The sequence below is a fragment of the Neolamprologus brichardi genome, chromosome 3 (genome assembly GCF_056152115.1).
Source record: "Neolamprologus brichardi isolate AB-2024 chromosome 3, ASM5615211v1, whole genome shotgun sequence".
Taxonomy (NCBI): domain Eukaryota; kingdom Metazoa; phylum Chordata; class Actinopteri; order Cichliformes; family Cichlidae; genus Neolamprologus; species Neolamprologus brichardi.
In genome coordinates, this window is record NC_142106.1 from 33,388,538 (window position 1) to 33,404,607 (window position 16,070).

At 42.9% G+C, this 16,070-nt stretch overlaps 1 protein-coding gene across 1 annotated transcript in view; it reads left to right on the forward strand.

Annotated features, from left to right (window-relative positions):
* rbpjb (recombination signal binding protein for immunoglobulin kappa J region b) overlaps positions 1–14,484 on the forward strand; it is a 51,428-nt gene extending 36,944 nt beyond the window's left edge. Inside the window, exons 4-11 of the mRNA XM_087837042.1 lie at positions 3,889–4,054; positions 4,321–4,495; positions 5,904–6,041; positions 6,331–6,443; positions 7,697–7,837; positions 8,072–8,227; positions 8,320–8,423; positions 10,057–14,484. Coding sequence (XP_087693168.1) covers positions 3,889–4,054; positions 4,321–4,495; positions 5,904–6,041; positions 6,331–6,443; positions 7,697–7,837; positions 8,072–8,227; positions 8,320–8,423; positions 10,057–10,381 — 1,318 coding nt within the window. The 3' untranslated portion in view covers positions 10,382–14,484. The remainder of the gene's footprint in view (positions 1–3,888; positions 4,055–4,320; positions 4,496–5,903; positions 6,042–6,330; positions 6,444–7,696; positions 7,838–8,071; positions 8,228–8,319; positions 8,424–10,056) is intronic.
* Positions 14,485–16,070: the final 1,586 nt, after the last annotated feature.

Below are 16,070 nucleotides of genomic sequence, written 5' to 3' on the forward strand. Positions count from 1 at the left end.
GATCATCCAGTCTCTCATTGGTTTCTGTTTTTAAGTTGTCAGCTTGGTTGTTTGGTTTGGTTTCAAAGAAGAAAATGACGACTGTAAATCGCTCTGATCAGCCCTTTTTAAAGCTCATCAGTCTGCTGAATGTTTAACCCCTTCTTACAAACTTAAAATCATAAACCACACCCTGAGATTGTGTGACTCACCACGCAAACAAATTTCCAACTTCACTGTCTGCAGACGTGTCTCAAAAAGATGTGAGAAAAATACACTGGGCACAGCCACACACGCCTGTGGGTGAGATCTGGGTGGTCGCAGTGTTGGTCAAGTTACATGAAAATAGTAATTAATGGATGACTTATCAAAGAAAGTAATTCAGTTACTTTACTGATTACTTATTTTCAAAGTAATTAGTTACTTTATTACTTTAATAAAAAACATGACACACAACCTGAATACGTTATAAAGCAATAGACCTTTCAGCCTGCTGCATGGTCGTACTCTCTCCCGCACTCCATGTTATCCATTGTTGATCTGCACACTTTGATGTCACACACTCGACGTCATTGTCGTGAGACACTCTCACAAACAAAATCAGGGTTTAGTAATGCAGTTTGCTTATGGGAAAGTAACAGTAATCTTATTACCTTTTTTTGCAAAGTAATCCTTTACGCGATACTTGGAAAAAGTAATCGGATTACAGTTACTTTTAATACGTTACTGCCCATCTCCGGTAGCCAGCCGGCTAAATTTACTTAGTGATGCTGGCGGCTTCTCATCTTCAGCCTGTGGCGATAATGCTGCTTAGATTGCGATCGGTCGACAGTTCTTGTAAATGCTGTGCATTTTTCCTCAGAAGTTTGATTATTTATAAACGTGCTGCAAGCACTTATTTATCTGTTTGCATCACAATAATTCAAAGAACGGACACAGTTTAACATCTAGTTTTAAAAAAAAGCAACAAAAAAAAGTTTTTAAATTTTAGTTTGTTTGTTTGTTTTTTTTTAAGGCAATTTGGATATTTTTGTTTGTTTGTTTATTTTAGCCTTTAGCCGTCCCCACTGGTTGCAGACACCTGTGGCCCGGAGGCATTTATACTATCCTCTAATCTATATTCAACTATTGTGGCAAACACAGGTAGTGTACATTAGTCAAGAGGGGTCGGGCGAAAGAGGGGACGAACAAAAGCACATTCCTCAGCACGGTGCCTCTGTGCTGAGTGGCTGTGTTGACCCCTCTGACCTCCGATATCTGTGGAGGTCATAAAAGGAAGCGAGAGGCGACCTTTTCCACGAGGCCACGTTAAAAAACACAGAGAGCCGGAAGAAGAAGGAGCTACGACGGAGAGCTGCGAGAATAAAAGAGGAAGAGGAGGAGGGGGCGTCTCGCAGCACCGTGAAGCCTTTCGGTGTGGGCTTTCACGGGCGAGCGCACATGTGACAACCTAATGTTGTCATTTTCATGCCGTACCTGATGCTGCTGGTTAAACGCAGGGTGATAGCTCGCCATCGTAACACATACTTTTTTTTCCTTTTTTAGATCTGTTCCTCTTAGCTCATCTTCCTCTGGCCCTTCCTGTAACTATGCACTCACCTTTTTATCTCTCACTTAGAAGCGTATTTTATAGCGCTCCTCCACACCTCATGCTCATTTTGCAACTCTCCTGAGCCCCCCTATCCTCCTCCCCACCACTCGGTTTCTTGGCCAAGGTGCAGCGCTGCTTGCGATCTCATCGGGGCCTATCTCTTGGTAAATCGGCTGTTGCGCGCCAACTCCCAGACACCTCTGAGAGTTGGAGCGCAACAGAAGACAGCGAGGGAGAGAGATAGGAAAAGAGGTTGAGACAAATTCTTCTGAGGACTTTTTTAGCCATCTCATCCAGTTAAAGTGACAGTGAAGAGAAACATTCAAACACATCTGTCACACATATTTAATGCTGCTCTTTTGTGCATTGAGGTTTAACTTTTTCAGGTGATAAGCAACTCCCAAAGGCCGTGCTCGGATGTAGCTGCAGGTATTTGTTTAAACATCCTCCTGGCCTGCAAAAGGCAGCGTTCATGTTTTGCGTCAGACTGCTTAATTCCTCCTTTTTTGTGCCTTAACAAGAGAGAGCACCCCAGAAAAAAAAACCCCAAAAGTGGACACACTGAGAATGTTAATGTGCCGTCTCCCTCTTTCTAAGCTGCCTTTCTCGCTGTCTGAGCTTTTTATAGGAGGTGAAAGTAGACAAACACCCACAGAGACAGACACTGGTGTTGCGAAATAGGTCGCTTTCCAGTTCCACACTGACGCACATGAATTTATTTGAAGTGTGTGCTCGTTCTGTAATGAGTGGATTTCTCTTTTAACAAAGCTGAACTTGCGAGTTGTTTCAAGGGAGTTCTTGTTTTCACAGTAGTAACGTGCATTTGAAAGGAGAAGAGAAGTAAAATGAGGGACCTTTTTTAAAAATGGGGGAAGGAAAGTTAGATTTCATTCAAAATGCTGCTTCTCGTTTCTTGACAGATCATTTAGGTTCTGGACCGATCACAGGACATCTGCAGAATGAAGCGTGACAGCCTTTAGATAGATGTTTTACTGTAGCTGTACACAACAGCTTGTTGACCCAAGTTGGACTCTAGCTGGAGCTTGGTGCAAGAGTGCCCTCTTCTGGTTCAAATTAGGAAGTGCACATTCAGGTCTTTTCTGTTCTTTCTCTTATTCCTCCTCTTCTCTCTTTTATTTCCCCACATTTACACCTATCATCTGCTTGTTAAACCACTTAACATTGACCTATGACTCTTTCCAGCCTAAAAACGCCCCTAAATCAAGGAACAAACCAGAGTTTCTGACAACGTTGCAAAGAACTCATTTTAACATTATCTTCAGACACTTCGTTATTAGCAGACTGTCACAAAACGCATCGTTTTTCCATTCCTTTAGTTAGATCTACAAAAAGTTCCAAATATAATTAAATATAATTTTTACACCAACCAGGTGATTCCCAGAGTTGGCTAAAAACTTTGGTATATTATCTGCGTTGTGTGCAGTGTGTCCTTAAAATTTAGGAAACTGGACAAGTTCAGGACAAAAGAAGCAACAGATCTAAAAACCACCTACAGCAGATGAACAGATCCTGAAAGTCATGAGATTCAGAAATGTGTGTGGGGGGGGGGGAAATCCAGCATTGCCAGAAACAGGACCTGAGAGACGCATGTGGCTCTTCATTAAAGCCTCATCAGACATGGACTCAGTGGAAGTGTCAAGAAACTGTTCATAAGGAAGGGAAACGGGATGAAAGGCTGAGGTGTGCCAGAATACCCAAGAACTCGACTAAAACTCGGTGACAGCACATCTGATTGGATCTTTTTTTTGGTTCCAGTCATCGTGTATATTGTGCAGAGGCCAGGAAAGATGTACAACCGTGAGTGTTTACAGCTGTAAGACACAGTGGAGGCTGTGTCATTGTCTGGGCTGCATTTCAGTCAGTGGTGTTGGAGATCTTGTTAAGATTAGAATTATGAACCAAGAAAAGTACCGTCAGATTTTGATCCGCCGTGTAAAATCATCTGGAAAGCATCTGATTGGCAGCAGCTTCATTTTTCAGTGTGATCCCAAACACACTGCCAGTGCAGTAAAAGCATACATGGATAGAAAAATGCAAAGTGAAGCACCTTCTGACATGGATTTGCTTCCCCTGAGCTCAACCTCAACATTATTGAAGCAGTGTGGGATCATCTTCACAGAGACGAGAGTAAAAGGCAGAAACATTTAAAGAAGAGCTTTGGTGCTTCAGGTTTTTTGGCATCTCTCAACAAATCTCTGTCTCAAAAAATCACCACAAAAAACAAATTTACTTTGTTTCATCACCTCTAAAGATTTAAATGCTGGCGATTATAGCTGCACGTGTGTCGTGTGTTCCAGGTTCTTCTGCCCTCCTCCCTGTGTGTACCTGATGGGCAGCGGCTGGAAGAAAAAGAAGGACCAGATGGAGCGAGACGGCTGCTCCGACCAGGAGTCGCAGCCTTGTGCCTTCATCGGCATCGGCAACAGCGACCAAGAAATGCAACAGCTCAACTTAGAGGGAAAGGTACAACACGCTCCCACCCACACACATACTGTCACTCTGTCACTTACCTTGGCACAGGAACATGAAGTTACTCAGCAGAAGCTGCCATAGCCGCGCGGTGTAGCCTCCAGGTACCCTGCAGTACAGAAACAGGAAGTCTGTCACATGCCTCCAGCACATTTAGAGCTTGTTTTTCTGCTGTATTGCTGATTAATATGCTTAATATGCATTAACAGAAATGAATCTGATTGTTTGTTATGTCTTTCTTTTTCTGCCTCCTCATTCAGAATTATTGCACAGCCAAAACCTTGTACATATCCGACTCTGACAAGAGAAAGCACTTCATGTTGTCTGTCAAGATGTTCTACGGCAACAGCGCGGACATCGGCGTCTTCCTCAGCAAGAGGATCAAAGTCATCTCCAAGCCCTCCAAAAAGAAGCAATCCCTCAAAAATGCTGACTGTGAGTCATTTGTGATAAGTTTACAGAGGTTCGCTGTGAGTGTTTACCTTTTAGAGTCACTCTTCATGTCAAATCAGTGTGTCGCTCAGTCTGCCAGAGCTATAAATTTAAACCCTGACAACAGCCTTAAACATATTAACATGATTTACTGCATAGCCAGCTAGAGTGTTTCACGGGTCTCTCTTCTGGTTGGCACGCTCGAGCCGCAAAATCATTCAAGATATTCGGTACAGCGGTACAGACCACGGCCCGGACGCGCCGGCCTCGTACCCTGACATCTGTTTGTAAACTGTCTCTCTCTGTGAGGCTCTTGGCACTTTTGCAGTTTATTTTATGGTTTGTTTTCAGGCCTGTCAGTGTTGTAAGTTACTGCCGATGTAAACTGAAAACGTCCCGCTGTTGCTGCTCCACACTCAGGGCAGGATGCTTTTATTGTGAAGACTTGATTGGATTTACCACAGAGTCAGCAGAGCTTCATTAGCAGCTCAGGGAAAAGTACTTTGACTCTCACTGCAGCTGGAAAACATTGGATTGGTTGTATCTCTTCTAAGATTCACTTACCCTGTAAAAGTATGGATCAGCTGGAGTGAAGATGCCTTTACTAACACGTGTGTGTAGATTGGGGGGGGGGGGGGGGGGGGGGGGGTTAGACGAAGTAAGAGCGTAAATGAGACCAAAATCTAACCAGAGTCCAAGCAGAAAGACTGCTTTGATACAAAAGACTAGAAGGTTAAAACCTTGGATGAACGTTAAACAGGAGAAGGAGGCACGTAGAAGACATGAAGTATTGTTTTTATAGTATTTAAGCACCAATGGGCGTCTCCCCAATTCCTGCACCAAAAAATTTAACAGTAAATAAGGTTTGACTTCTTTTCTTCTTTAGGGAGCCAATAAGAAGGCACATGTGGGGGTTTTCTTACAGCCATTGTGAGGATATTGAGAAAAAGCTTAAAACCTTGATCAAAGCTTAAATTGAGCTGCTAATTTACATTATTTCCAACTTGCACTGAATATTCTGAAATGTAAATAATATTTGAATTTGTGACTTCTAACTTCATTTTTCTACTTGTTTTATTCTTGCATATTTTATAGCCTTAGTTTGTTCATTACTTTTTAAAATATGCTCAGAATTTTATGATTTAATGTAATTTTTTTTAAAAAACAAAGTGTTTTGAGCTAATCTGTTAGTCGATCAATACTATTTCTAACCACCAGAGGGCAGTGTAGTGAAAATGGAGTGTCCAGTAACCCAGTTATGTCACATGTGGCACACCTGTGCTACACACAGGACACGTCCTGCCAGTTCGCAGACGTCTTATCTCTCTGTTATCACGCCGACCTGAAAGCAACTTGTTTTTGGTGCATTATGTAACCGGCCGTGTCTCCACGCTTTCGTCTCCGCCCACAGTGTGCATTGCATCGGGGACCAAGGTGGCACTGTTCAACCGACTGCGCTCCCAAACGGTCAGCACGCGGTATCTACATGTGGAGGGTGGCAACTTTCACGCCAGCTCCCAACAGTGGGGCGCTTTCTACATCCACCTGTGTGAGTCTCCATCAGGTTTCATATCTGTTACACAAGCTTCTGATCATGACGAGAACAGCGATGCAGTTTGACAGCCTGTCACCTTGTCTACATGTCACCCTCTCACTGTTCATTGTAGTCGTAGCTTTGTTCTTTGTTGTAGTAATTACACATGTGATTCATCGCAGACAAAGAACGTGACGGGCTGATTGATAGATTGAATGTTGGCTTTAGTGTATAAACCAAAGTGTGTGCGTGTGGGCAGCTGGTTGCAGCATTGACTGCCTGTTCCTGTGCTTGGTGTTTGCAGTGGACGATGAGGAGTCAGAAGGAGAGGAGTTCACTGTGAGAGACGGTTATATCCACTACGGCCAGACGGTCAAGCTGGTCTGCTCCGTCACCGGCATGGCCCTGCCCAGACTGGTATCAATCACACTGTTTCACAAAAATGACACAATATGAAACTGTAATGCAAGGATGGACGAATCCAGCCTTTCCTGGTTAACATACTTAAGGTATTGAATCAGATGAAAGTGAACTGGACCAACCAACTAGTCTACAACTAAGAGAAACACGTTGATATTGAATAAATGTGAGAGCTGTTTAATAGACCATATCAAAAACTGTCCAAACAACAGTATTTGAAACCATTAATCACACGATGAGTCATGTAACACTGCGGCACGTCGCATCGTGCATATTGAAGATGGCACGTTATGCTCCAAACAGACATGAAGAAGAAGAAACACACTTAGAATAAACTGGCTACTACAAAAGATGTTTGCTTATTATTAAAATATGACAAATTAAGGGTCACCTCTGTGTTTTAATCTGGACCTCGAGACAGGAGCATTTGTTCAGCAGATTTCCCTGATCTAGAGGGACCTTAAAAACTACTAATGAAATCTTAAAATTGGTTTGCAAACTAACTGACAGCCAATACGTGGTATCACTAGCACGTCCCAACTAATGACTGTGCTGCAGCGTTTTGGACCAGCTGCTGTTGGCTAAAGCGGTGACAGACTGATGTCCAAATACAGAGCGTTACTTTGATCGAATCGAGATGAAATCGAGGCATGGATAGCTCAGTCTCAAAGTCTCTGAACCAGAGGAAAGGCTTCCCCTTTGCAAGTGACTGGAGATGAAAGAAGCTCGTTCCAACAACATCATCAATTTGTTTATCAAAAGTTAGATTGATGTCAAGAGTTTTATAACTCCTTAAAAGGGCCGTGGTCATAGAGGTTAGCAGCACCAAACGCAGTGACCTCTCTTTTCTGTTTAAGTTAATATCATTTAAACCTACCTTTGTGACGTATCCACGGTAAAACTCGGCAAATGCTGACCGTGAAATAGCAGAAAGCCTTTTTAATACTGAGTTTTTCTGAAAGGAGCAGCCTGATGTTTGTACCGTATTACTCATGTTTTGACTGAACTTCTCGTGACATTGTTTTCTTTTCTGTCTTTTCTGCTTGTGTGTCCTGTCCCCCTCCTCCTTTATCTCCCTGCTCATGCAGTCCTGCATTTCATTCCCCCTTGCTTCCAGATCACTGTCATTTTTTCCTTAATTCAGTTTCTTTCTGGTTTTATGCACTTAATTTTCTCCAACGCTCACCCTGCCCTATTCCTTTTTCCCATCGTGCAGTCGGCTAATCTGTTCCCCTCTCATGTCCTTTCAGATCATCCGGAAGGTGGACAAGCAGACGGCGCTGCTGGACGCCGATGACCCCGTCTCCCAGCTCCACAAGTGTGCCTTCTACCTGAAGGACACAGAGCGCATGTACCTGTGCCTTTCCCAAGAAAGGATCATCCAGTTTCAAGTCAGTGTCACTCTTATATCTCTACACATCATTTCAGGGTCGCGGTCGTGTCACCCTCAGATTAAGTCAATCATACTGTTCACAGATGACTGAGGATGATTGCTGTAGCGTTCTGAAAAAGGCTCCAGGCAGCCTGACTTGACATTGAATTTGAGTTCAGTTCTTCTTCTATGCCTGGCTTATTTCCCTGTGGGTAGATGTTTTGGTCAAGTTGTCTTGGGTCTCCCCCCTCAGGCCACTCCATGCCCAAAGGAACCAAACAAGGAGATGATCAACGATGGCGCCTCCTGGACAATCATCAGCACAGACAAGGCCGAATACACCTTCTACGAGGGCATGGGCCCCGTCCACTCGCCTGTCACCCCGGTGCCTGTGGTGGAGAGCTTACAGGTATACAAAAGAGACCATTTAGATTTTTTTAAATTTAACAGGACATTTCACCTGCACTACATCCCAGGTTTGTTTATCTTGTTTGTCTGCAGCTAAACGGCGGTGGGGATGTCGCCATGCTGGAGCTGACGGGACAGAACTTCACTCCAAATCTGCGGGTCTGGTTCGGAGACGTTGAGGCTGAGACCATGTACAGGTGGGGCTTTGTTGGGATTCACTGGGATGTGCTTTGTGTCTTCCTCAGCTTTCTGCTGCTTTTTGAACATGTTCTAGGTTACCAGGTTAAGTGAAGGGGGGGAAAGAAACCACTGTGGCTAGATTTTTTCTTTTTTATCCCAAGATTGTTGTTCATTATGAATAATCTAATACTGTAGTTACTGATAGTTTAGGTTTGCTAATTTCCACCTTTATTTATGGACTTCACTAGAGTTGCTTTGCATGATTCAAAGTTTGAAATAATCCTCACCTGTTCTTTTCCTGACCTTGGTGCAGCCGCTCATTATAAAACAAGCCACTGTCCTTCCCTTTAAGCCAATTTTGATTGGCTGCCCCCTGTAAACCACAGCAGGTGGGCGGGACTTTTGTGCTCATAGACGGAGTTGTGGCTCAGGTGGTGGAGCAGGTCACGTACTAATCATTGGTGGTTCAATCCCCGTCTGCTCCTGTATGCTTCAAGGAGCCTTCCGCAAGATGCTATCTCCAAGTTCTTCTCAGAAGAAAGCACTTACATAGAAAGTGTGTGAGGGTGAATGAGGCAAGTGTAAAGCCATTTGAGTGCTCGGAGTAGAAACGAACCAGTCCTTTTACCATTTACCTTTTAGCTGTGTACCTGAGATGGACACATTAGGAGTATCCCATTTCACTGATGTCATACAGAGCCCCTATAGTAGGAAAAAAACAGCTGAGGCTTTAGAGCAGTCTGATCATCAGAGAGAAAGAGCCATCCATCTCTTTTCCTCTGCTTATTTAACTCAGAGCTGTGGGAACAAGGAATTTCTTGTAAATACACTGTCTTCATGTTTTGAGAGTAAGGCTCATATTAAACATGGCCAATGTTTAATATATGAGCATATATGACGGATTCAATTAAAGAACAAAGTGTTTACTCTCTTGCTCTTAATACTTATTAGTGGCAACTTCAGATTAGTTAATATAATTTGCCCATTTTGTGTTAGCTGTATGTATTTAATAGACAATATACCACATATACCTTGTAAAATCCCTCTTTCTTAACTTATCCTGTCATGTTGAGTTTCTCCGAGCGACTGATCTACATGTGTTTATCATTGCCACCCACCAAGCGTGACACACATGCAGTGCAGGAATATCAAAGTGACCACCTACCTAAGTCAGTGCAGGTCTACCAAGCCTCCAACCCATGCACTCTGTGGATGTGTCTAAACATATACCGAGGTCCCTGCACTGCTTGGGTATATATTTAGACTTATAGGTGATAACGTTGGGCAGCAGGGAATTTGTCAGCTGATATATTTACTCACTGTACATTATGCCATGTGTGAGCTGGAGAATCTGTAAACAGCACTGCTTTATGGCAGTAATGGGTTTGTTATGGTTCGGTCATGTTTGCTGAATTAACCAGGAATCCCTAAATGGTTTTATGAGTTGATTTTCAGTGTTATGTTTCTTATATGTAAAAACCCAATTTTCCAAAATCCACAGAGAGCTGATTTACTGAAGCGTGAGCTCCTTGTGACTCACTGATTTGATCTAATCCTTATAAAGTCAAAGTAAAAACGAATAGAAGCTCCACCCTAACTCCAGACGGAGTCTTTCCTGCAGTATGACTCCATCATCGTGTCTCCCTGCAGGTGTGCCGAGAGCATGCTGTGCGTGGTGCCCGACATCTCCGCCTTCCGCGAGGGCTGGCGCTGGGTGCGGCAGCCCGTCCAGGTGCCCGTCACGTTGGTGAGGAACGACGGCATCATCTACTCCACCACACTGACCTTCACCTACACGCCGGAGCCGGGACCGAGGCCACACTGCAGCGCCGCCGGCGCCATCCTGCGGGCCAGCAACTCGGGCCTGCTCAGCAACAGCAGCCAGGAGGCCGGCTCCAGCGTCTACGGCTCCAACAGCACTTCCAACGCAGGAGTCACGTCTTCTTCCTCCACCGCCGCAGCCGTGGTCTCCTAACGCACACATGGGGGGGGCACTCATACATGCCTTGAGAGCAAATATACCCTGAGGTATATGAAGACTATAGGAAATAAACAAAACTGACTCACTCTAAAAGTGCTGCGTTCATTTTGGATACAAAGAAGCTGCAAAGGAAAACAAAACAAAAGAATCGGTGGGACAGAGGAGCCCTACGCATGGGGAAATCTGAAGGAGTGACATCACAACGTTGTCAGCTGATGGGAATAAACGTATATAAAGTGCTCCTTGACACGCCTCCCCACCCCAGCCCCCCCACTCTCTTCTCCTGTGGTTACTTTAGGGACCTGCCTGTGCAGTTCTGGTGTTGGGAATGAGTGAATTCCTGCAGGCTCAGAGCACCAGCACCTTTCTACAGCTGTGAGGACGGAAACCACAACAACAGTACATCCACCGTGTGCATCCCACCTCCCCTTTATCCTCCCCGCTCCGTTTTTATTTTTTTGTAATTATTCCTTTTTGTTTCTCACATTCACGTCTGAAACCCTTACCGGGGGTGGGGGCGGGGGTGGTTTGGATGTGTTGTTGTTGGAGGGAGTGCAAGGATGCAGAGGGACACACATAAAACGTGACGATAACATAGTTTTTATGGACCAAGGATCTTGTATAAGCTTTAGTAAAGGTACATTTTTCTCCATACCTTTTTTGTATTAAACATATAGTACACTTTTGTTACCAAATAGTTTCTATTCTTCCTCTGAGCTTGGGCTTTGTTTTTATTTTTTTTTATTTTTTCTCCCCTTCGAGGTCCAAAATCCCAACCTGTATGTTATTGTGACCTTACTTCAAATGCCTTTTTTTGGGTTTCATTTTGATATACTTGCTTCTTCTTTTTGGGGAAAAGTCTGAAGTCTTGGGTTGGTTTTTTTTTTGTTTGTTTTTTAGATTTTACATAAGCAAAGATCTTTTTGTTTGTTTGTTTTGTTCTGTTTTTTTGCTTTTGAAAGGGGACAAACCTCAGAGGGCCTATTTTTATCATTGGTTTTTAATGAAGTCTTTAAGAAGAAAAAAAAAAAAAAGAAAAGCTTTAAGCAACGCCTCTGCCTTGCCTGCAATACTCTGTGTGCGCTGTGTCTCCTGGAAAGTATACACATCAGTACATGTCACACGGAGCCATAGCAACATCTGCAGAACACGAAAGCGGTCTTCTGCGAGAGCAAATCCGTCTGCCGCTTTCAAACTAATGTACCGAGCGTAGTCTTCGACTTCAAAGGATAGCCTTAGTACTGTATATTCTTACTGTGTACACAGGTAAGCCAGTCACATATCTGATAATATCCTTTATCTGTCACTGCTAACGTATCCAATAATGTAGTGTCTCGAAACTTGCACCTAGCAAAGGTGTCTTCCAGTCCGTGCTGTAGTTCTGGTGGCATTTATCTCCAAAAAAAGAAAAAGGAAAAAACAAAAAACAACAGAGGGGGAAAAAAGACACTTTTCAATTTAATGTGGCCTTACTGAAAACTTCAAATAGAAGAAGAAAAACACTTCAGTTTTCTTATATGCTGTTTACTCACCTTGGGAGAACCTGTGCATAGCACAAAAGCAAGCCGACGCCTCGCTTCTCTGCTGTTTGGAGCTCATCGCCGCGGCTCTCCAACCACCTTCCCCGTGCAGAGCAGCCTTCTGAAGGGAGCCTTCATTCCCAGTGTACAAGTACAATAACCCACTTTTTTTTTTTTTTTAAACTCTCACACTGGTGCCCGGCACCTTCTCACTTTTTGGTACAACGTCTCACGAGCGCTGTAAGCTCTTTTTCAGCCTTCTTCTTCTTTGGTTTTTCTCAATGTTATTTTTCTTTAAAGAAAAAAAGTCCTGTGGTTTAATGTGTTGGCAGAGCAAGCGTGTGTACATTGTGAACTCACTGTCCGAGTAGTTGCACTCATTCATGTTCGATGGCGAGACCTGTAGGAGTTATAAAGGCCTTCTAAATGTGTATTACTGAAAATGTGCATTTCCAAAACATAACAGCAATATTGTACAGGTCATCTCATCAGTTTTTTTTTTCGTTTCGGGTTTTGTCCGCCTGAGCACTAGTTCACCAGCCAGAAAATATATATGTGTATGTGTGCGTGTGTCTTTCATATACAGTCGCTGTAATCGGTGTATTGAGTCAGACTCGCTCCGCGTCCTCTCCGAGAAAAAGGAAAAAAGCAACTTTTATTGGTGTTTTTTTTTATTATTTTTTTTTAATGTCTTCCACCGGGATCTAAACGTCTGATAAATGTGGATAAAACATTCAAAGGCAATACTTGTGATCGCAGTATTACAGTACAACTGTATACAAAGAACAATACTGTGACTTGAATGTGTGCTTAATGAAGTATTTCAGTTTTTCTTATTCGCGCCCTCGAAACAGGAACACACAGACTCATTGCCCCCGCCCCCCCATGCTTCCATGTAAAAAAAATAAAATAAAAAAATAAAAATATTAATAAGAGAAAAGTTTAAATTATGCCCCTCCCCCTTCTTCCCCCATTTTGCCGTTCTTGCCCACCTGTGTGTCGTTAATGTTAAATGTTTTATATTGTAATATTGATATTTTTTAAATTATTGGTACAAAGTTTCCCCTTGTCTTATGTCCACACACAAAAAAAGAATTAAAAACGGAAAAAAAAACTAGAAAAGTGCATTATTGGCCGTGCTGCCTGAGTCTGGCCGCTTCCTGTTTGTCCTGGAAACGTGGAGGAAGTCGTAGAAGGTGCTGCAGCCGCCGCGTAGCATCAAAAACCCAACATTTGGCGCTTCTTCTTCTGCAGCGTGTCGAGCTGCAGGTCGAGCCCTCCCCGCCCCAAAGCCCTTTATTCTGCAGGATGCAGGTCACGAAATCTGAACTGTAGATTTTTAACTTCTATTCTTTGTCTTCGAGCTCTAAATTCAGCGTCTGCATCGCATCGCCTCCGTCGCTTTAGGCTGACCGCCCGTCCTCCTCTTTCCTCCCCTTTGGCTACAGAGCACCATCGCCACTTTTGTTGTAAACTAACACACACAAATAAGGGGGTGATGCACGCTTTTCTCTGAAAATGTGTCGCCTTGACAATCCGAGCTGGTTTACAGTTTTATTGTTATTTTTTTTTCTCTCTTAAAACATCTGGAGTTTTAAGGGACAAAGGGAGGATACAGCGTAACCAGATAAAAGGGTGATTTTAAAAAAAAGAAAAATGTTACATGCCTTCTTTAAAGAAAAAAGAAAACTTTCGATGAAGCTTTTTCACGAGGAAAAAAGCAACAAACCACCATGTCATTGTTTGTTTTACAGATCTTTTTCACTTTGTGTGTATGTGTCTGGTCTTTTTTTTTTTTTTTTAACACCTCCAAAAGCAGCTGTTTTGGGGTTGTTGGTTTTTTTTTTTAAATAATGAGCTCTGAACAATGTATGTATCCTCTAATATGCCAAATGTCTTTTATAATGTAGTTTTCATGCACTGCTAAACAAAAACAGGGCAGAGTGAGAGGCAGCTTTAAACAGACTTTTGTTTTTGTGTTTAAAAAAAAAAGTAAAAAAAAAAAAAGGAGTGTGGAGCCCTTTCTCTGTCGCACTCAGCCTTACTTCTCCTCAAGACTTATTCGGCTGTTTGCACTGCAGAGCGCTAACTTTTCTATTTCTCTCACACGTTTCATCCTCACTCACATTTTCCTCGCCTTTATTTTCGTCTTTTCCCGCCTTTTAACACGCAGCCTGTTGCGCTTAGCTTGCAGATCACCTTTTATTTATCATTTCCTCCTCCTCTTCTTCCTCACACCCCTCCACTATCTTCCACTTCTCTCACTGTATCTGTGTATTATTCTAGTAAAAATGGTAAGCAGAGGTGTCATTGTGGTAGTATACTCAGTGCTCAAAGGGTTGCTGATGGTAGAAACCTGTGCCGTTTGTAACATTTAGCAATAACGTCAAAAACAAAGGGGACGGTTCTTTTTTTTTTTTGTTTTTTATAACATAACGTTAGGTTGTTTTTTGTACATATTGCAGCTCCAGATCATTGCTCAAATCTGTATGTCATTAAAAGAAGAAAAAAAAATGAGAAAAAAACTTGCAATATTGGCATAAAAATGAGAAATAAAAAAAGTGATGTAAAATCTTACTTTGTGTGTGTTTTTTATGATGATTCTTTGATTATTTTTAGTTTGAATCATGATTGTAGCTGAAGAGAAGAAATAACCCATTATTGACATTTATTTATTTATTTGGTGTGTAAACAACAGCGTCCAATGACGCTTCAACATCTGGTGGCTGCAAGGTGACTGCAGGTGGGGAGGTTTGAGCATTTACCAAGCCCAAATGGAGCTCTTATCTGACGAACTCCCAGTGGATTGTCTTTCCTTTAAGTCCTCTGTCTTTAAAGCTGTTAAAAGCTCTGAGTCGCTCCGCTGAAGTGTGCGCACGCACTGACTTTGTATGGTCGATGGATCGCAGATTTGCAGGAGATCACAACATCTTCCACCAAAGCCAAACTCAGGTGTATATTACAAGGCAATAAAAATCACTGGACTCACTTTTGTACATTCAGGTCTGAACCCATTACCTCGATATTGAACAAAACACACAGCCACTGCACTTTAAAGTAAGACTTTACAGTGGAACATTAGGGCTATATTTACAGTGAATAAGCTGCTACATCAGTGCTGCTATATTTAACATTTAACTGGAAATTGGATGGATAATACCAGGAATTGGCCCTTTGAAGAGGAGTTGCAGGTGTTTTGAGTCCCCTGCGTGCCCACGAGGTGGGTCAAGGACAGCAGCAGAGCCGTTTGTGCAGCGAGCGATTGAGTTATGGCTGATCTGCAGCGTGGGGATCAGACGACACACAAAATGTTGTTTTCAAGCACAAGTTTACACAGCTAGGTGCTTAAAATTCCTAAATATCGATATTATAGCTCATTTCGAGCCTGTTTACACTTGGTTTGAAATGCATCTTGGGCAATCGGGTCAGAAGCGGACAGCGTTATATAGACACGTAAACAACCACAGGGATGTGATCACTCAGACCCGTTGCCTTGGTGGTCCGGGACACATTAGGCAACGTGCTTTTTGTGGTGTAATAGTTAATGTTTCCTGGTCTGTGCCCAGCGAGGACGTCATTGATGCAGGATGTGGTAGTAGCAACTGACCTTGTCCTGGCTGATATCAATTGCCGGAAAACCCCATACAAGCATATTGTTTATTGAAAAACATTTCAATTTCATCCAGACTGGCGCTTGTCTAGTGCTTTGACCTTCTTGAGCAAGGGTGGGCAATTCATTTTCCCAAGGGGCTACATAACAAACTGGGACTGTTGTGGGGGGCCCAGTTTGTTATGTGGCCCCTTGGGAAAATGAATTGTCCACCCCTGCTCTAGTGGGACTTGTGGAGCTAGTAAGAAAATGAACTGAAGTGGTTAGCTTAACACTTTGAAGATGCATAATAGGTGTTAACAGCAACGTGTCTCCGCTATCCACTTGTTTGATTCATTGAAATGCATCTTATAACCAAATGCAAATAGGGGGTTTGTTTTTTCTCAATGTCTTCTAGAGGTGCTTGTCACAAGCATCGAGCTAAACATCAAGCTAAATGAGCTAAGCATCTTTGCGTTAGCTCATTTAGCGCTTAGAAACTTTAAACTGCCAACACTTAAACATTAAAGGTTACTCAGTGTCTTTGGCTCAGATTCTGCCTAATAAAGCCGAC